General features: G+C 38.7%; 1 protein-coding gene across 1 annotated transcript in view; it reads left to right on the plus strand.

Moving 5' to 3' along the window:
- LOC131437353 (calcium uniporter protein, mitochondrial) overlaps window positions 1-21,569 on the plus strand; it is a 394,136-nt gene that overhangs the window by 343,552 nt on the left and 29,015 nt on the right. The window contains exon 3 of the mRNA XM_058606628.1: window positions 15,018-15,246. Within this exon, the coding sequence (XP_058462611.1) occupies window positions 15,018-15,246 (229 nt within the window). The remainder of the gene's footprint in view (window positions 1-15,017; window positions 15,247-21,569) is intronic.

A 21,569-nucleotide genomic window follows, 5' to 3' on the forward strand; every position in this document is an offset into this window, starting at 1 on the left:
AACCTCAGTGTACTTCATATTAAACAAAGAACTGTATGTATATTGCATTATCAAATTTGTTCAGCCGCAGCTCCTGTACTTTGTTTAGGTCCTGGCGCATTTTTGCTTTCAAAAAGGACTCAGTTTCGCTTATTGTAGGACGAATACTGCTGTTTCTGAAATCAATAACAGTTAACCTTGGTTGTCCATCCAGTTCTTTTTGTCTTTGCCTTTTCTCGGGATCAACTTATTTTACTTTGTTTCCAACAAACGAGACTGGAGCCCTGTACAACTTTTTTGATCTAGTAGCGTAGCAAACCGAATGAAACAATATCCAACCAACAAAACTTTCCTTTAAATTGGCTATGTCTATTGAGAATCCGGAATAAAAAAAAATCATGTGTATCTCGGTATCGAATTGACGTACAAATAAGGTTAATACGTCAAAACAAAGGTAATTCACTGTACTCTAAGGAAAACCAGTTTATTTCCACCTAGTGGTGTTTTTCATTTTCATTTTCTCCTGTATATTACAGCAGAAATTCTCCGAAATACTACAATTTAATAAAGTTTGGAAAACAGTTTTGAAGATTTCTGTTGCATAAAACTACTACACTTGAATTTAAGTTGAAAATCTATTCAATCATATATGGGAAAGTGAAGTGAGCTCCATTTTATCATATTTTATTATTTTTGCCGATATTTCCGGAACCGAAAGCTTGATATCGGCATAGTGACATTCGGTTCATTTCAATCATGCACTAATATGACCTACACATTTTTTTACGATTCTCTATGACGATTTGAATTTTGGAAAAAAATGTACCGGTAGTCAGACTTGGATAAAATTCAGTAAACCGTTTATGGGACTATCAATGGTTTATTTGATCGGAATGAAAATTAGGGTATTCTTATGGCATCTTAAGAACTTTCGTCTCCGAGAAAAGTGAGTGACATTATTTTCACATTATTGGTGCATATCACCCTGTAATTCCGGAACCGAAAGTCGGATCCCAATGATATTCAGGAACTTTGTATGAGACTATGAGACCTTTTATTTGAATCTAAGTTCGTGAAAATCCATCTTCGAGAAAAGTGAGTGACAATATTTGTCACACACAGACATTTGCTCAACTCGTCGAGCACATATGTTCCACATTTTGGTCATCTGAGTCGGGTCCCGAATCGTTTTTCCGCTTTTCTTAAGCATCCGCTTCATTATTGCCCATAATCTCTCGATGGACCGGAACTGCGGGCAGTTGGGTGGATTTATGTTTTAACGATGAAATCTACGTTATTATCGCGGAACCACTGGATGACTTCCCGGCTGTAGTGGCAACTCGCCAAATCTTGCCAAAACTTCACGAGATCTTTATGGGCTTTAATGGAAGGTTGTTGAAGCATTCTTCCTTGTACAGCTTCGAGTCCATCGTCTTATTCGTCACGAATTCTTTGGTCTTTGCTCCGCAGCTGCATATCCATTGCCAAATAATCAGTTTTTTTTTTGGTAAATTCGTCCATTAAAGCAAACTTAAACTTTGCAGGAACATCTCCTCATGCCGTCGCCATGTAGAATTTTCGACCAGGAAGGCTGTCCGACATCCATTTTGACGTAGGTTTCAATTTCCGAACTCGAGTTTTGTTGACGAAACTTTGCTTCTACGTTCTGCTTGGATGCTTGCTGGCTCGATAAGAACGATATCCTGCTCGCTAACGAATTCTTCGAACGGGTGCCTGTCGAGTTCACAATACTGTAATAAAACATCAATCCGCCAATGAACGTGTTGGTCCATTTTTCGTCTTAACTTTCCACCAATAACAAGCCGGATTGAGTCAACAATCTGGTAGGGAAAGATAGTTAGGAGATGATAACTAAATTAAGGTTGTGCCTTCAGTGACGATTAGTTTGGTTGGCTGGGTTTATTTTGTACCCTGTTTATGGCATATGATAAAATTCGGAATAGTTTCAAACAAACTTTGCTACTAGCTCCTAGTAACAGCGCTTTGCAAACAGCGGTGGACTCTATTAAGGAATTGATTACATTTTGCCTAGGAGTCAGATAAAGTTCGAACGCCTTCCACCCAGCCTACCAGGATTGGTTTGACAATCGGAAACCTAGAAGGAACTAAGAATGACTACTAGATTAAAACCAAAAATAGCTGAGTTTCATTTCAAAAATAGTTGAGTTGGAATTTATGGTTTTAATGTTTGCTTTAAAACTATTGATAGTAATTTTTCAAACCTAATCCCACTCGTATCGTTAGAAACCTGCACACATACGATACGAGTGTTTCTAGAATTATGTGGCCATTATCCTGTACGCCAAAACATAGACCACATCCTGCAGCACGAAACCGACCAAACCCAGAACGGTTGTGGTTTGCATCCAATTGCTAAATACAAAACAAATTCTTGTTGACCGACCAGCAGAACAAACTCTAGTTATCCACGAGCTCGAAGTGCTTCCGAAAGCAAGTGAACGTAGTTCAAATATTTTCAGACTCATTTGCAGCAATCAATTGGTTGCACAAGAGCTTGCTATCAAACTCCTCCAGGAGGATGATGATGCAGGAGACCGGCGGGATAGGTTTTTATTTTGGTACGATTCGCAGCCGGTGGTCAACAGTTAGAGAGCTAAAAGTTCTTAGCTGTGTGTGTGTGCGTGTGGTTAGATGCATCATCGTTACAGCAGACATTGTGCGAAGAATATAGAGCAGAACTGTCTTGTTGTTTATGGTGTTCCGGACACATAGAAAAGCCACATGATTCGATTCAGCACCGAGAAAAGCCAGACGAGGTGTTCCGGTTCGGAAAGATGGGTACTGATTCCATGGGGCAAGAGGAACCGAAGAGGATAACGGCTGCCGGAGGGTGTTTGCATTGAACGTGATACGATGCATTGAACCAAGTATTGGCATTAACAACGACGAAAGAGAGCGTAGGATGCATGCCTCTACGAGAGCGAAAATTTGAATTTGAATTGCAGACATGAACAGTTAATGATTTAATTGGTATATGCAATGATGGTTGTGGCGGTTTATGATTTATATAGTCTTTGGATCAGGGCTTACCCCGATCAGAAGAGAATATCCAACGAAGACCATATTATGTCATTTTTTCCGAATAGCTAAAAAGATTTATTTGGTATTGGTTAGGTTGAATTAAGAGCTAAAATATCAAAACTGAATACCGAAAACTTACACCATTCATACCAGATTCGCTACAAGTTGAGCTATTTAAGATACAAAAACAATACCACGAGAATATTAGTTTATACCCTATTTCTTTCTTGATGTCTATTTGTACCCAATTTCAATTACTACGATTTAGTCGTGCTGATCTAAAAATAGAATCACAAACAAAATGTATTTATAGTCAACATTTAGGCGTATGAAATTTGCCATAAAAATACCTACGGTTTTGACCTAAAAATAACCTAGGGTTTTGATGTGGAAGTCGGTAGCTTCAACGCAAGGCCATGGCATCCAATTGTTAATAAGTAGAAATACAGCCATTATATTATACACGCTTAGAAAAAGGTAGTCAGATTTTGAGTACTAGTTACTCATTTCCAAATGATACATGGAAACGTCAAAATTTGAGTAGCCGTGAATATTATGTGTAATTTTTACTTTAAACTTGAGTTTTACGTATCGAATCATTTTAGGATTACTATTTCAGCGAACTGTCGAAAAATCGAACGAAAATTTTTGTGATATCATTTTCTATTTTCTATTGCTCAAATCACGTATCTGTGGTTAATTTCGTTGGTAATTTTGTGGAAATTTCTATGGCTGCAATAATACAATGCAGAAAATCTTAAATGAAATTGAAGCTAAAACGGCGAGGAAATTGCGAGGTGGAGATTTATAAATAATTTTGAAATCTAGAATAAGGAGTACGTTTTTAGGGTATTCGAGCCATATTAAAAAGGTTGTGGCAAGATAATTCATGGACACACGAAAGAATTCAAAGAGCCATAATTTGAATACCAGCTGGAAATCAGATCAACCTTTCGTGTGCTCCGAGTGTGGTTCACGATACCAAAGATTTAAAAGTTAATGATGGTTGATAATAATGAAGAACCAATTCCGGAAAACATTCATGAAGATCATTACTAATCGAGAATAACAAATCCAATGTTTTTTTTAAATCATAACTTTTCTTGGCAGGAATCAATAAAAAAAAAAGTAAATTACCGCAAATTTACGGAGGGATGTCTCACCTCCAGAGGTAGAAGTAATAAAAGCTCACAGAGATAAAAAAGTAAATTATTAGTAGCAATAACACAATTTGTGATTCGTCTTGAGTTATTCATACTGTACTTATATTTAGCGTAAATGCTACAATTCTTTAAATTAAATTTAATCAATTTGAAATAAAATTTTACTCAAAATTTGAGTACTAATTACTCTATTTTTGGCACATGTACAAATAAAGCATTATTCAGTAAATGAGTAGATTTTACCCAAACATCGTTTTCAGTGGAAGAACTCAAATTTGAGTAATTAAGGAGTTACTCTAAATTAGAGTTGTTCCACTTTTTCTGTAGATGAGTGGGATCTTACTCATTTTTGAGTAACCATTTTTAAGCGTGTAAGCCCTACTAAATGACTTCGTCACACAGATATGAGAACGCTTCCATAGCTGCTTCGAACTGTTTAATTTTTTGTCTCTTTCCTTCCGGCTAGATGTTTTTATTTCTTTTTGTTCGACGTTTCGCTTTTCGTGGTAATGAATAATCGAACTGCAAAATCAGGCCTGCGTTTACTATTATTAATCTAAAAAACAAAATCAATCATTTCTCGAGTATAAAAAATACTTTTCAAATGTTAAATATGAATGCGGGGATACAGATATTAAATTTACTTCGATAAGCAACTTTCTAATCCTTCGTGGAATTTGAACGGGATGGTTCTGGTTTTTCTGTGGAAACACAAAGTTTAATTACTATCACTTATTATTTGTTGGGTATTAAAAAAAACGTTTATCGGCGTCAAAGGTTCTCATTTTCTTTCATCAAGAAATGTGATGTAAAAATATACAAATTATAATGCTATTCTACGTCACCCATTTTGCGGTACACTGCGCAGTAGTTTCGAATGTGTTGTCAGAGTTCTGGAATCGACAGATAAACGAAGTTTTTTTGTGCGGATTTCTTTATTATAACGGCTTTTTGAAAAGGAATTAGGCTGAACTTTTTAGCAGAAAAACAGATATAATTTTATGACAAGAGGATATTACAGACCGTAATTCGACAATACAAAGCGAGGAAATATCTCGAACGTTCATGGAACTAGCATGGCGTAAGACCCGTATCTGAAAAAACACATTTTTTAAGGACTAAACAGAATATATGTTAACCGGAATCCATTTCGCCTATTCCATCTCGAAAGAGGCCTTTTTGTAAATGTTTATAAGGAAAGCACACACTAAGAGAAAATCATGTAATTTTACGTCTCAATTTACTTAAATTTACAACCAAAAGCATGCACAAATTTATCATGTCACTAAATTACCGTACAACTTTTAATACGTTAATATCGGATGAACACAATTAAATGTAGAAATCTATTTAAGAATGTATAATTGAATTTTGAATGCAGAAACCGAACACGGACTTAACATTACTAAAATCGTGTAAAAAACATGTATTTTACGAGAACAGAACAAACATTTATATCGAAAGAATGAGTTTGGTTTTGACCGAGTTTCGCTTCTAACCAAGAACAATTTGTTGATTTGTTGCGGGGTCTGATCCACGCTGCGTTCCTGAACGACGGTCGGCCCAAAAGTAATCGGATATAGGCATTTATTTCGGATGAACCACCTAACCAGAAGTTATAAACCTGTTTTTGCATACATTTGTTTGTACGGTTCTAGAAATAAAGATGTTTTACAACAATTTTTGCATTATATATACGATCTGAGTCTGTTTTTTACACCCAATGTTTTTATCTATGTTTGTATTTAAAAATACTTACGCGAGTTTTCCATACTAAGTAGTACTTCTCCGATTTTTGCATTGATTTACAAATTTACATACAATGATTATTGTGTTTTTTCCTTTCTCATATAGAAAAATCGACTATTGACCCATGACCCAGAGTGTCATATACCACTCGAATCCGTTCGTCGAGATCGGAAAAGTCTGTATGTGTGTGCACAACAAATTGAGTGCACTTTCTCTCGCAGTTGGCTGAACCGATTTTCATAAACGAGATTCCAACTTAAATTCATGTGAAAGGTCTTGTTATCCCATACAATGCTCAAGAATTTTAGTTGAATCCGAATTCCGGTTACGGAGTTACAGGGAGACAAGTGCAAAAATTTTGATTATAAGGGAGCTTTTCATAAGTGACCGTGTAGAGAGCTGCGATTCGCTTGAAAATTGATCATACATTTCTCTAATTACTAGATCTTGCTGACAGATCGCCAAATACTCACACTACTGTTATACCGGTCCCCAGTTTCTGGTTCCGTAAGGAGTGTATCCTTAATAAGCTATCCACATACTTTTGTGTTGTACGCATGTATTTGTAATGGTTTTTTATGCTCAGATCACAGCAGGCTGTGCGTTTAGCTGTCAGTTTTCATTTGTTTACTTGTTTGTGTGGTTGAAATTCTGCGTTTTCAAAATGTTGTGTATTGAAAAGGAAGTGAAAATTAAGATTCTGGACCCATGGCTAAGTGAGAAGGGTATTACTATGCGGAAATTGACGAAACGGTTTGGAATTCATCATGCCAGTGTTAAAACCATCATTAATAAGTTTAGGGAACACTATTCTTTGGGTGAGCTACCAGAAGAAGGCAGAAAACCCGGTTCTTCCAACCCGAAACTGGACCAGAAAGTGGTATCTTTAATCATGAAGAACAAATCAATGTCAATACGTGATTTGGCCAAAAAAGCAGGAACGAATGTCGGAATGATCCAGCGTATCAAGAGGCGAAATCACCTGAAGACCTAAAAGAAGCAGAAAATCTCGAAACAAAGTGTAGAACAGAAGAAGCGAGCAGCAACAAGAAGCCGGAAATTGTATTCGCGTCTTTTACAGTGTCCAGATGCATGCGTTTTGATGGACGATGAGACTTATGTAAAAGAGGACTCAAAAACCCTTCCAGGTCCACAATACTTTACTGTCGTCGTTGGGGAGAATGTGGGCGATGCGGACTAGTCGATTCAAGTAGAGAAATTCGGTCGATCGGTACTGGTATGCAAGCAATAAGTTCCTGTGGTTTGAAGTCAACCATTTTTTACACTACCGGAACTATAAATGTCGAAATCTATCGATCCGAGTGTTTCCAGAAGAGATTGCTGCCTTTATATAAGAAGCATAGTACACCTCCACTGTTTTGGCCGGATTTAGCGTCGGCTCACTGTGCCAAAACCACTCTCAATTGGCTTGCGGAAAAGGGTATAAATTTCGTTGAGAAAAATATCAATCCATCAAATTGCCCTCAGTTTCGACCCATCGAACGTTACTGGGCAATCGTGAAGAGGGTCTTCAAAAAGACTGGTAAGGCAGCTGGGAACATGCAGGAGCTCAACAAAATTTGGGCTCAAACGTCCAAAAAATGCGATGCAACACTTGTCCGGTTTTCATTATGCTCAAGTTTAACCTCGTACAATAAAGGATCAATTTTTAGTTTGAATAAGATATGGTTTTTTATCATAATTTGAAAGAAAAATTTGTGGATAGCTGATTTTCGATACACTCCTTAAGTACCGGAAAATAGTGAATTTTCTCAGTGGAGATTTCTCAGAAATGAATGGGTGGATTTTCATAAACTGAAAGGTATTATAATTTTATACGATACTCGTGAACATTATGCGTATCCGACTTTCGGTTTCGTAATTACAAGGTGATATAGGCTCAAACTTTCAAACAATTGTTAAGGAGCGACGATGTGGGAAACGGACAAAATCGGATCTGTTGTTGTTGGTTTACAAAAAGTATCGATTCTCGTCAAATTAGATAATTTTGTCCCCCTTTTAAGGACATTTGCTACGCTCCCTTCCCCATTAAGGTACCCTTATGACCATCTTTGAAGCGCAAGAAGTATCTGTGCCAAATTTGATGGCAATCCGTTAAGCAGTTCCGGAGTTATGGCGTTACAAACATACAAACTTACATCCTCTTTCATATATATAGATTATACTTCGAATGAATTAATCGGCCCTCAAAATCATTTAAATCTTCAATCCACTATTCTGCCAAAATTCGAGTTTTTCGTATATATTATGAAATTCTCACTAAAATATTCAAAATATGACAGAAAATGCTGACAGTGGTACTTTAATGCATTTCTCACTGTCTGAATAAACAAAATGAGCTATCATTGTAAATTTATTCATTGCTTTACTATTTACAGCAATTCTTGCAAAATTTCGCAATCCATTATGATAGCTTAATAGCCAATGATAACTAAATAAACCACAGTGATGATATTCGTTTACTCTTCCCTTATGATCGGGACATGCTACTGTGCGACCAGATTCAAGTGTTTTCAGATAAGAAAACTGGCAACACTGTCCACATTATATACTAAACAGATACAAGCCGGTTTCGTTTATATATCGATTACTAGCAGATCGTTGAAGGTTGGAAACAATTTCTTCGCGAGCCGCCCAACCAAACGAAACACTGTTTCGTTGAATCGGTGCATTTAAAAATAAACTCATTCCTTGCACCGATGCAGTTTTAATTGTTCCTTTTTCTGCTTTCCAGCTGGTAGTGGTAGTGTGAAGACACACATGTTAACACCCTGTTTGCACGGCAGCAAATGCAAAATCAACCGCCGCCGCCGCCGCTGCCGCCACATTGACTCATTACCGTTCAATGCACCGATTTAGGTCTCTCAATATTCGTGATTGATGAAAAATGGACAAAAAATAAATTGGGTGTAGAAAGTGGAAATTGTGAAATGATGAAAGGATCAGTTACTACTGACAGCTTAATTTAAAACAAACACCGTCCAATTAATTATGGAGGAAAGCTAGCAAGCACTTCGGTTTCGAACTTGCCTCTTTAAGATAGGATATGACAAATTTACTGAACTAAGAAGTAGGTTGATTTAATGAGATTCCGGTACTTTGGATCCTATTACGGTTCAGTTGAAAACAAGACCGATGGGGTTTGGTCAATGCATAATAATTAGCAATAAAAATCTCCGGTCCGGTTTCAGCTTGAAAACGGCCAAACACAAAAAAACGGGAAGCCACTTTCAATTTATCCTGGAGATCGAGATTCCACCCACGCCGCCCGAAAGCAGAGACGTAAGTTGACTCTGTTCGTTCGTTCGTTTCCGTTCGTATCCTGCCAAGGATAATTGATGGTGATTGTCCGACGAAAGCGTCGAGCAGGGTTCATCGAAAAACAACTGAAGTGTTAAGAAGCAAACAAGGCTTTCGGTTAGTTTGCACGTAAAAAAACGTCGAAAGGGAGGCAGCAGGATGAGGGTTTTAAATTGGTTCGTCGAAACAAAAAAAATCGGCCTTTTTGTTCATTCGAAAGTTTGGATAGCGGCGAAATACAAACACACAGAGGAAGTAATCCATTTTTCGTTTGAATCTACCATCGCCGACACTATCAGGATTAAGTCAACAGCCCAGTACGGAACAGCGACTGCTGGGGGTTGATAAATTGAGATTGTGCTTTTCGCAACGATTGGTTTCGTTCACTGGACTCTTTTCTCTATTAACACGACATAGTTTGAGAGAAGCTCTAAGGTGTATCTGTCGTAGACATTAGTTATAGTCTGGACTTTACTGGAAGATTGATAACATTTTTGTCTTTTTCTGGACAGATTCGGTGTAGAGGTTATGGTACAAATAAAGTAAAAGGATTTTATCTTTCCTTACATAAAGAAGATAAAGTGATGGTACTGCATTTCTGTGCTGAGTTGGACCTTCTAATTTACTTTTAAATGTTTCTTGTTTTCAAGCTTCCCTTAACGATTACCCAATTTTTTTTCTGAGTAAACAAGTATGTTTCTCAAGATTTTTTTGGACGTGGAAACGTCCTACTTTAGTATGGGTAACCTTTTAAAAATTCGCTTCATAGAAGAAAGGGTAGAACTTATTTGTGAATACATTGGTGGAAAAGTCCCGGGCCAAACACATAGATGACGCTAGTTTGATGAATCTGAACAGTATTCGGCCGTGTTTAAACGTAACAAACCGGAATTTTCGCGTCGATATGTGACAATGGATGAAACATGGATTCATCACTTCACTTCGGAATCAAAACGATCGTCATCTGAGTGAACAGCAACTGGTGAACATCGTCCAAAGCGCCCAAAAACACAGCCATCGTCTGGAAAGGTTATGGCCTCGGTAATATTTATCGACTACCTTGACAAAAGAAAATACCATTAACAGTGGCGTTATAAGATTGTTTGAATGCTGAAATTTGAAAGAACCGTCCGCATATGGCAAAGGAAATAATTTTGTTTCATCAAGACAACGCACCGTGTCACAAGTCAATCAAAACAATGGCAAAACTACATGAATTGAATTTCGTATTGCTCCCACATCCACCGTATTCGCCAGATTTGGCTCTCAGCAACTACTGCCTGTTCACAGACCTAAAAAAAATGCTCGCCGGTAAGCAATTTCGCACGAATGAAGAGGTTATCGCTGAAACTGAGGCAAAGGATAAATCGTTCTACAAAAGTAGTATTGAAATGTTGGAGCGGTGCTGAAATGAATGCGTTGCTTTTGATGGAGGTTACGTTGGTGAATAAAGTTAATTTTCAACCAAAAAATCGTGTTCTCTTTGTTAGACCCGGGACTTTTCAGCCCATATATTATTAGTGCAATAGTGCAAAGTAGGTAGGTTGATGAGAGCGAAGAGATTCTCGTAACGAGGTAGTTGAGGACGATTTATCCAGTTGAGTACGTCTTCGAAGTGCGAATCGGACGAAGTACTTTTGCACCCTTTCGATCCGATCCATGTGAACACTGCGATACGGAGCTCAAATTGTAACTCTATACTTCAGAATACTGCGTACTAGATTACTGTAAACTGTCCAGAATCAATACAGGTTTTGAGTGTTTCGTTTGATTAGTCCCAAAACTGCATAGGCCGTCGCAGTAACGAATAAAAACTGAAACGAAGCTTGTAATCGAGAATAATGCCTGTTGACAACGGGAGCGGGTCATTTCGCCGAAAGGCTCATTTCGCCGAAAGGGTCGTGTCTCCTGTATGTTATGTCCACTCAAAGCTAGGTTTCTTTGCGAGGTCGGACAACACATAAACCAAAACGATGTGGCATAGCCGCATTAGAAATTTTTTCATTTTCACTTAATAAACAGAAAATACCACATACATTTGCCTGGTAGATACACCTATGCAATTGCTTTTATGCTTAGTAGCTAATAGTCAACAAGTTTTCTTGAGAACTCCGTTTTGAGGTTCATGAAGCAATTTTTATTCAAGAGTACAAGAATCAATCTTTATTCAAGAAGTACAATTGTAGGTCAATAAAACGGGCGTTAACGCTATCATCTTTCATTGTCTTTATTTTAAATCTATTCTAATTACGATTTTGAGACGATTTCAGGATTCGGCGAAATGACCCATTCGGCGAAATGTCATTCGGCGAAGTGGCCCATTCGGCAAAATGTCATTCGGCGAAATGGCTTGTACGTTACTGGAATTTAATCGGTGTTGCCATTATTATTATAGAAAGCTAGCTCACTAGAAGTAAGTTATATTGTTTTTAATTGTTCAATGAACTAACGCAATGTTTTGCAGGAATTTTTTAATTCTGCTTCACTGTAAAATGAATTATTAAATTGGAGCTGATCTTTTCGCTTTCTCGGCAACAATGCCCAAGTCTTTAATAGACGAAATTAGCTGAACTGAAACCATCATCATTGAGTATTCGAATATAATTGGAGACTGTGCCCGTTTCTGTCACACCAATCTAAATTCGGTCAATATCCATTTGTAAAGCACAGGAATTCACAAGACCTGTAATGATGCGGTAAATTTTGAGATCGTCAGCATACTTTACTTTAAGGTCTGAGGACAGTGGGTTGCGTATAGATTTTGAATCTTCCTCCCTGGCTATCTAAATTCCCTTTGCGTCTGTGTGTTTAGGAACCTTGTTGAGCAGATTTGATTTCTCTTCTCTCCTCTTCTTTTCCCGGACACCACCAGGAAACTAAAGCGGAAAAAATGTCGGATGCATTGAAACTGACTTTGTTTCATAGAAAAATACAACACTTCATTTTTATCGCGATAACATATATGTTTTTTAACACTAATCGCATCTAAACTAAATGATCTAGACTTTGTCACGGTAGATTTATGATACAAATCTTCAAAGCCGAGATATTCGATGAACAAGTGTGCAATTCCGAGCGTTCCAATTTTCAGCAGTTCTTCAGTAAAAAAAATATAACACGAGCGGTAAACTCAATGAATCATTCTGAAAAATTCCACAGAATTTTCTCAACTTAATTCCGATGAGATTGTCAGGTTGGTTTTTCGATGTTCATCACCGTTTCTGAGAAAATTTAATTTGAAACGGGAAAATAGCAAAAAAAACTACGTCTTTAGCGTACTATCCTCAGCCCTTCAATGACAACAACTCTTTGTAATGATCATTCACGGCTAACACGAAAAGAAGTGGTCCGCGATGGCTTCCTTGGAGTACACCAGAGGTAACGTGAAATGAATCCGAGAGTACAGATCCGATCCGTACGGAGCAATTACGACCCGTGAGATACGGGAGCGGGTCATTTCGCCGAAAGTCGTTTCGCCGAATGCCATTTCGCCGAAAGTCGTTTCGCAGAAAGGGTTATTTCGCGAAAAGGGCCATTTCGCCGAAAGGGTCATTTTGACGAAAGTGTAATTTTGAATACATAACATAATTTATTAGGAAACTGCAAATTCTGATTATTCATCAAAAATATCAATTTGTTTTTATAGCTCCTGGATAATTGATGTGGTGCAGCCACATAACCGAAGCCAAGATGGCTCGGCGGTACAAAGCCGCCGAGGCGACGCCAGCTGAGTTGGCCACCGACCTGCCGTCGGGAGCGGCGGTCTCTTGCATAAAAACCTGTAACCGCCTCGTTTGCCCGGTCTACTCAAAGCTAGGTTTCTTTGTTCCAATTGGGTCCGAACGAGCGATAGCGAGTTCGGATAGCATACGAACAAAACGATTAGGCGAAGCCGCGTTAGATATTTTTTCATCTGCACTCAGTTATCGGAAAATACCGCAAACAATTGCGTTTTTTTGGGAATTCCATTCTGAGGATCAACCTACAAACATTATTCAAGTTTCTGGATCATTTCAGAAGTACGATTGTAGGTCACCAAAACGGGAGAAAACATCATCATTTTTTTGTCTTTTTTTATCAATTCCAATCACCATATTAAAACTAATGAAGAATTCGGCGAAATGACTCTGATTCGTGAGATGTGACAGAATCCAATTTGATAACCAATCAGCTGATTTTTAGATCTAGAGTCTGGACCTAAATTTGGGATCTGAACTCCGAATCTGAATTTTGGGAATTCTTCTGAGCTGGTATTATCTTCAGATGATCATGTCCCAGGTTCCGAATGTAGTCCTTGAATTCAGTTCCAGTTCCCGGATTTTGGCGGTTGAGTGCATAGGACGCTGGAAGGATTCTTAGTGTCAGTAGGATCGTGGTTCTAGCCATGCAATGATTCTCTGTACACTAAGAATCGGCTGCGAAGTCTGTCGAAACAGAAAGGCCAAATTCCACAAAAGAAATGTAATGCCAGGACTTTGCTTTACCTTCATTTGTTCCTCCATTTGTTTTAATTGTGTTGTAGAATATGTTTGTCGTCAGTAACAGCTTCAAAATTCACACAAACAATACGAACGATTTTTTGTGCATAATTGTCGTCGTTATCAGTGTCAGTCAGAAAAGTCGGCTTTTTATTCCACAGTTGCAAATCGCCTTCCAAACCAAGTACGTTTTGAAGAACATTTACGTGAATATGTTCTACTTTGATGCGGTCATGTTCAAGATAGTTCTGCTATTCAACTGAACGAGTATTAAAAAAACCCTGTGTTAATCCACCTAGTGCTATAATGATGCTTTACTTATTATCAATAATGAAAGAAAGTTTTGAAATTTCTATTTCGAAGTGTTTTGATCGTTACCTTTTTCATTCGCCTCTCGAAATGGTGCGAAGCTGCGAATCGAATAACTGAAGTGCATTTGATTTACCGGTAACTAACTAAATAAGAGATTTCTTAGATCATTTTTAAAGATTTCGTTTTTGAGGGACTGGTGTTCACTAGGAGATTTATAGAACGTATGATATTGCTTCGGACAGGACCAGCCTAGTGTTGAATTCGGCGGGAAAAAAATTACCAAGAATAGATCCATGTTTTATGGTTCCATGTCGTACAAGACAACAATTAGTTTTAAGTAATTTAAAAAAAAATTCTGGTCCATCCTTGTTTTTCTTTTAGTCTCATTTTATTGAAAAATATACTAAACTGAAAGTCATACTCATCTCCGAACAACGAAACCTAACCCTATTCATTCTGGCAGGCAATATTCAGCTGTGGTCGAGCAAGCCAAAATTTCATCACTACCGAAACGGAAATATACAGCGGAGAATGTTTAAAAAAGCGATTGTTACCATTCCTACGCTGTCATGACGCTTCCTCGCTATTCTGGCCTAATTTGGCATCTAGTCACTACGCCAAACATGTTTTGGAATGGAGCCCATATTGTACCGAAAGACCAAAAAAAATTAAACCATTAAACCATTGTGTACTGCCATTATAGCCTGCCTTTATCGTTTGATTTTCAGCAGTATAGCCAACCTAATGCCTAATCACTATACTATCAAATACTGAGTAAAGAAATACGGTGTACTGGAACTGCTCAATTTTCCCTTGATTTATGCGATATGCTTCACATTTTCTGTGCTCATTCAATAAACCGAAACCGCATTGCACCATATAAATGCCAAATAAACGCCTTCACTGATTGTGTGTGTGTGTGTTACGCACCCATTCTGCTCTATCCTTCCAGACGTGACCGTCAAGTACGTGAGAGGCCTGCCGCACATCACCGTTCCACTGCCAAGCCGAAACGAACGGTGCCAGTTCACGTTACGACCGGTGACACACAGTGTAGGGAACTTTCTGGAAATGCTGAAGCTCGAGGACCGCGGTGTGGACCGGGCGGCGATACTCAATCGGGACGGAATCCGGATAGCGGCATCCTGTTCGATCGAGACGCTGATGGACGATGAGTTTTGGTAAGTGAATTTCGTAAGCTAGGAACTTTCTGTGTTCGATAGTTGCATACGGTGGGAATGAACTATCTTCGCGAACCGATATCCTTCACTAGAGAGCATCATTGTTTCGTTCGACTTTGGGATACGATTGTGCCTTAACTTTCGGTTCCGTTTGTTTTTTTTTTTTTTTGTTTTGGTTCAGTCCTTTTCTGCTATTTCCACTATTCCGGCGGCGAAACGGAAAAGTCTGCGCCGCCTCGCTATCCACATGCATTGTATAGAGCCAGCGAAGGCTCGTTTACCGGGTTGTGTTGCTACGTGACATGTTTGCGATTTCAGTTCATTCCGCTGCCTGGAAGTTTTTGATATTTTCCTGCAAGTGCCGACGTACGTGAGGTGGAATAAGTTTAAGCTGTTCGGGTTAGTTTCAGCCCTTTTCAAAATGCCACTACACCCGACCATAAGCTCTGCATAACTCGTGAAAGCTTGCGTTTGGAGGGAGTGTGCGGTTAGTCAAGGTGAACAATGGTCAACGAACCTCGTCCTTTGACAGGTCGTAAATGAAGCTTAAACGATTAAAGCATCGCGCACTTTTTCGAGCATTCTAAATCAAATATGGGATTATGGATATCCATAAACCCTAATACAGTTATCGTTGGAAATGTTGAGTGATGTGCTTCTTGCTCGTGCCAGACTACGTGTCCTACATTCCATTCTGATATAACCATTCTCACCACTTTGCTGCCACTCAAAGAATGGTTGCTAGGGGGAAAAATGGGGAAAAAAACGATTCAGTTTATCTTTTATCAACACTCGAAATATAACGGTTATTTTGTACAATGTTCATAATAATCTTTTACTGCTACAGTTAGGAGGCTGCCAGTGGTTGGATGGAGATGACAATATCTTTACAAAGCACATTACTGGGCTTTCGGATGATGTCTGAAGTGCTTAACACACCCACCCTTCCGCCACTTGGTTGGTCGCATCTGTTTCCAAAGGATTTCAGTCAGTAGAAGTTTTTCGCTGTGTCGCTGAGCTTCGGTCCGTTTCTTGCTTCGCGTGCGAATGAAAAGAGAGTCGAGTTGACGCGCTCGGTGCCAAATTAGTTTCAGTATATTCATTAGACTCACTATTAGAATGCCTGCTAATTTCGAAAAATCAAGAACACTCAGCTATCGGGAACTGGTTTTCCTGCTTGTAATGGAAAAGATGAGCTGTCAGTCAGTCAGTCAGACAGTTTATACAAACTGGTTCTTGTTAGAGAATGAATATAGTTTTAGTCGGGTTTTTATCGAGGTTGTTCATATTTATTTCAGTTACATATTTTTATGATTTCTCAAATCCAACTATAACACATGGATCAATAAGTCCCGAGACTAACAATGGAAATAACATTTTTTTGCAAAATTTTTTTTATTCATCAACAAATTCACCTTTTAGGGTGATACAATGGTTCCAACGTTTTTACAGTTTTTCAATACCATGTTTATAAAAAAATTTATCTTTCGCTTCAAAATAAGCTTTAGTTTCAGCGATGACCTCCTCATTTGAGCCAAACCTTTTTCCCTGGAGCATTTTTTTAAGATCAGCAAAGAGCCAGTAGTCACTGGGGGCTAAACCTGACGAGTATGGGGGTTGGGGAAGCAGATCAAAGCCCAATTCGTTCAATTTCGCCATTGTTTTCATCGACTTGTGGCAGGGTGCATTGTCTTGATGAAAAAGGATTTTTTTCTCTGCATGTGCGGTCGTTTTTTTGCGATTTCCTCCTTCAAACGCACCAGTAAGTCAATATAATAATCACTGTTGATTGATTTACCTTTTTCGAGGTAGTCAATGAAAATCACGCCATGCGTATCCCAAAAAACTGACGCCATGACTTTGCCAGCTGACTGCTGCATTTTCGGACGCTTCTGACGGCTTTCGCCAGCTGTGCGCCACTCAGATGACTGCCGCTTCAACTCTGGAGTGTAATGATGTATCCATGTTTCGTCCATGGTCACGTAACGACGCAAGAAATCTTTTTTGTTGCGAGTAAATAGCGATAAACTGCTTTCTGAATCATCGACTCGTTGCTGTTTTTGTTCCATCGAAAGCAATCGCGACACCCACTTGGAAAAAACCTTTTTCATGCTCAATTTTTCATGAAGGATAGTAAATACACTTCCATATGATATCTGTGTCATCTCAGCAATCTCACGGAGCTTCACTTTACGATCTTTCATTATAATTTTTGTCACTTCACTCACATTTTCCGGTGTAACGGCTTCCACAGGTCTACCCGAGCGTTCCGCGTCATTTGTGTCGGTACGACCACGTTTAAACTCGGCGAACCACCGACAAATCGTTGCTTTTGATGAACATGAGTCCGGATAACATTTTTCATTCCATTGTTTTGCTTGCACGGTGTTTTTACCCATTAAAAAACAATGTTTTATCAAAACACGAAACTCGGTTTTTTCCATTTTTTAAAACAAACTACAAAACGACTTTACTCCAACCTCGATAACTCAGCTGTTTCGGGTCGGATCGACTTAAAATTTTGACCCGTTTCAAGCAAAGGTTAGTACTCTAGAAAGACGTGGTTACTGGTCTACTACGAGCGCCATCTCTGCTTTAGTCTCGGGACTTATTGATCCATGTGTTAGTTCCAATTTGGAGTGATCAGGAAAATATACAAACTTTGGTGCAATGGTCGACTTTGAGAGGCTTGTATTGTAAATTCCCAGTACTGCTCAACGGAACGACGCTCAGAACATTATAGTTGATTGCACTTGTTGGTATTGTAGTGACTTTAAAGACTGTCCCAGAAAGTATGGACGCAACCAAAAACCGCTGCCATTTCGCCATTTGGTTCAGAATCTGTTAATTTTTATGGCTGCGTCCTGTTGTTTACACTCTTCTCTAACCACTTGTGCAATTGTTTATTCGTTTTCATTAGTTTGTTTCGAAATGCGTGGACTTTCAGCAGAACAACGTCGAAAAATTGTGTACAAATGGTGCACAGATTGCGGACTGTTACTGAGAAAGATATCAAAAATGGAAGAAGTAAGTGTAAAAGCCGTGCGAAATGCGATCAGGAAGTTTGGTGAGGATAACACCTTTGAGGATAAACCGAAAACGGGTCGAAAAAAAGGTCCTGCTAACCCTCAGTTGGATAAACGTATACTGAAGGCTATCGAACAAAAGAAGGAGCTTTCAGTTCGGGATGTGGCCAAAAAAGTGGGTACTCCGAAGTCAAATGTTCTTCGTGCTAAAAAACGTTTGAATCTTCGAACCTATAAGAAGCAGAAACAACCAAAACGTATTCCGAAACAAGAAGCATCGATCAGGCCGAGGGTTCGAAAGCTGTACAATACGATTCTTGCTGGAAATTTGAACTCCATAATCATGGACGACGAAACCTACGAGAAACTCGATTACAAATCATTTCCGGGACCACAATATTATACGGTGCGAGAAAAGCAAGTGTTAAACCAGTCCGAGACATCGATTGAAGTCGAAAAAATTTGGTAAGAAAGCTATGGTCTGGCAAGCAATTTGTAGCTGCGGTAAGATTACGAAACCCTTCATCGCCACTGCTTCAAGGAATGTTTACAAAAACGACTTCTACCCATGATTCGAAGCCACAAGGATCCTGTTGTCTTCTGGCCAGATCTTGCTTCTTGCCACTACTCGAAATCAACGGTAGAATGGTATACTACCAAAAATGTCACTTTCGTCCCAAAAAACATGAATCCACCAAATTGCCCACAACTTCGACCAATTGAGGAATTTTGGGCATTAATGAAGGCACATCTTAGGAAACATGAGCCGAAACCATTCAACAGTTCGAAAAAGATTGGAAAAAAGTGTCAAAACTTGTCGCCAAGAAGTATGTACGGAATTTAATAAGGAACGTTCGCAAGAAGGTGCGCCAGCTAGTCTACAATGGCTAAGTAGCAAATGTTGAGAATAATATTCTGTTGCTGTAGTCTAATATTATCAGAATATCGAATGAAATTTGAATATCTAACACTTGTGAATTGTTTATAGCGAAATCAAAGTGCGTCCATACTTTCTGGGACACTTGCTCTCACTTGATACATCAGGCCAAAAGGTTGTGCTATTCGCTGAAAGGCAGCTTTCACACCACAAGACATTCGCGATGTGGTCACAGGTGCAAATAGCTTGCCAGATGAATAGTTTTGTTCCAAATTCTGATTAGCTTCAATCTCTCGAGGACATTTGGACACTTACTACGTTTGATTTAAATATATGTTTTACATGAACTACGCCGTACTTTGACCATTTTTAGTCAGAAAGTTTTTCATCTTGCTTATCACAGGGTGGCAAGTAAAAACACGACACGAAAGAATACAATTGTTGTTGACTTCAGGCAGTACAAAATTCAACCTTCGATACGAGAACTTGAAGGTTTGCTTAAAGAGCAAATGCATCTTGACATTAAACGTGTGCATTTACTTCAATGCAATAAGACGAATAATGTTGTTTACATCCAGTTTTATAAAGAGTTGGATGCAATTCAATTCGCAAAAGACAATAACAATGTGCACTATGTGGAACACGAGAACATTAAGTACAACATTCCAGTATATATGGAAGATAGTGCTATAGAAGTGCGTGTGCATGATCTTCCCTCAAGCGTCAACGATTCTTATATTCGCAAAACTATGTCCCAATACGGAGAGAATCTCTCTATCGAAAAAGAAAAGTGGAAGAACTTTTTCCCCGGTATTCTAAATGGCGTACGTTTGTTACGCATACACTTGAAGAGGCCTATACCTTCTTATGCGATTTTAAGTCAAGATACAAGAATTCCGTCCAAATCACTTGTTACCTATGACAATCAGATGGCCACATGTCAATATTGCCAAAAAGCTGTTCACTACGGTAAGCCATGTGATAAGCTGGACAAGGAGACAACTACACCAAAGGACAACGGTGATTTCTTCACACCAACCCCAAGCAACCACACCTGTGACAGCCACCATCAACAATGAATCATCCCCTTCAACGAAACCATCAGTATCCTCTATAGAACAAAGTAAACCGGCTGCAGTTAACAACTTACCCTCCAACCAACCAGCAATTGCAACCAATGTACAACAATCTACAGCAACTAGCAATGAAAAGAAGACGGAAACCGACAACAATACCATCGATGCGGCAATGGATGACGAGACGAACCACGAACGAAGTGCCCCTCAATCCTCGCAGGAGGGAAATGGAAGCTCCTCTCCCCCTAGAAAAAGGGTGACAACGAGATCCAACTCAAAAAAAAATATTTAAAAAATCGGCTCAATCGGCCAAATAAAGCTTGTACGCAAATAGGCCTGAATAAAAAATATCTTTTAAATAAAAAAAAAACATCACAATTAAAGCTCATAACGAAAAAAAGGATAACTTGGATGCTTCTGTTGAATTCTTATCAAGTTTGAAAATAAGTATACAAAACACTTGAAAAATTCAGTTTCCACAATGACTGAGTGGGAACATGTATTGGAGAAGCCAAATGAATGAAAAAAATGATGTTTTGGAAAAACTACAAGGATCAGCCCCATGGGGTTGTTCGCAGCCATTGAACAAGGCAAGGTAATCAAAATTTCTAATGATCTACAATCAAACAGTTCAATCAATCGTCACACTTTTGAATCCGCAATTGCACGAGAGTCTGCTTAGATTGATCTCGATTAGGAATCAACACCGATCATTGTTTGTCTTGATTTGTATTTGTTTTATAGCCGACGAAATTACACCAATATCCCAAATGTATGCAATTATATCTTTGTACATAATTGCGATACGGAATTCGATATTTAAGCTTCTCTTCGCCAAGCTTGTGTTCAAGTTTTGTATGCAAGCAGTTATTTTTATAGTGTTGAGTTTCTCTACCATTCTGCGATTTCGGTTGAAGCGATACACATTATCAATCGAGTTAATCTTATATAATTTAGAAATTAATCTCAAGCACTTAAAATTTGCCCTGGGGTAGTTGTCAATTTCTCAGGCGAAATGACTTAACATGGAATTTCGTCCGAGCTTGCATGACACAAGATTAGAGCATACCAATTGAAGCTTCAAATCGTTTTATGGCACTTTTTGTCTTGCTGTCTAGCAACAACCTACCTCTAGCATGCTACGCGTAGAACTGAAACGTTAGCTATTATTTCGCTTCTATTTATAGATTCGCGTGCTTCCCTAGAGCTTCGCTTTTGCATCGATTGACCAATCAGAGCGATGCTTTCCCTTTGATATATCGTTTACTCCTTCAAAACCGTCGTCTATGGCAGGGAAATCCGATATGCCGAAGATTTTTAGCAGACAGAAAAGGACACTGCTCG

The sequence above is a fragment of the Malaya genurostris genome, chromosome 3 (assembly GCF_030247185.1).
Source record: "Malaya genurostris strain Urasoe2022 chromosome 3, Malgen_1.1, whole genome shotgun sequence".
Classification (NCBI taxonomy): domain Eukaryota; kingdom Metazoa; phylum Arthropoda; class Insecta; order Diptera; family Culicidae; genus Malaya; species Malaya genurostris.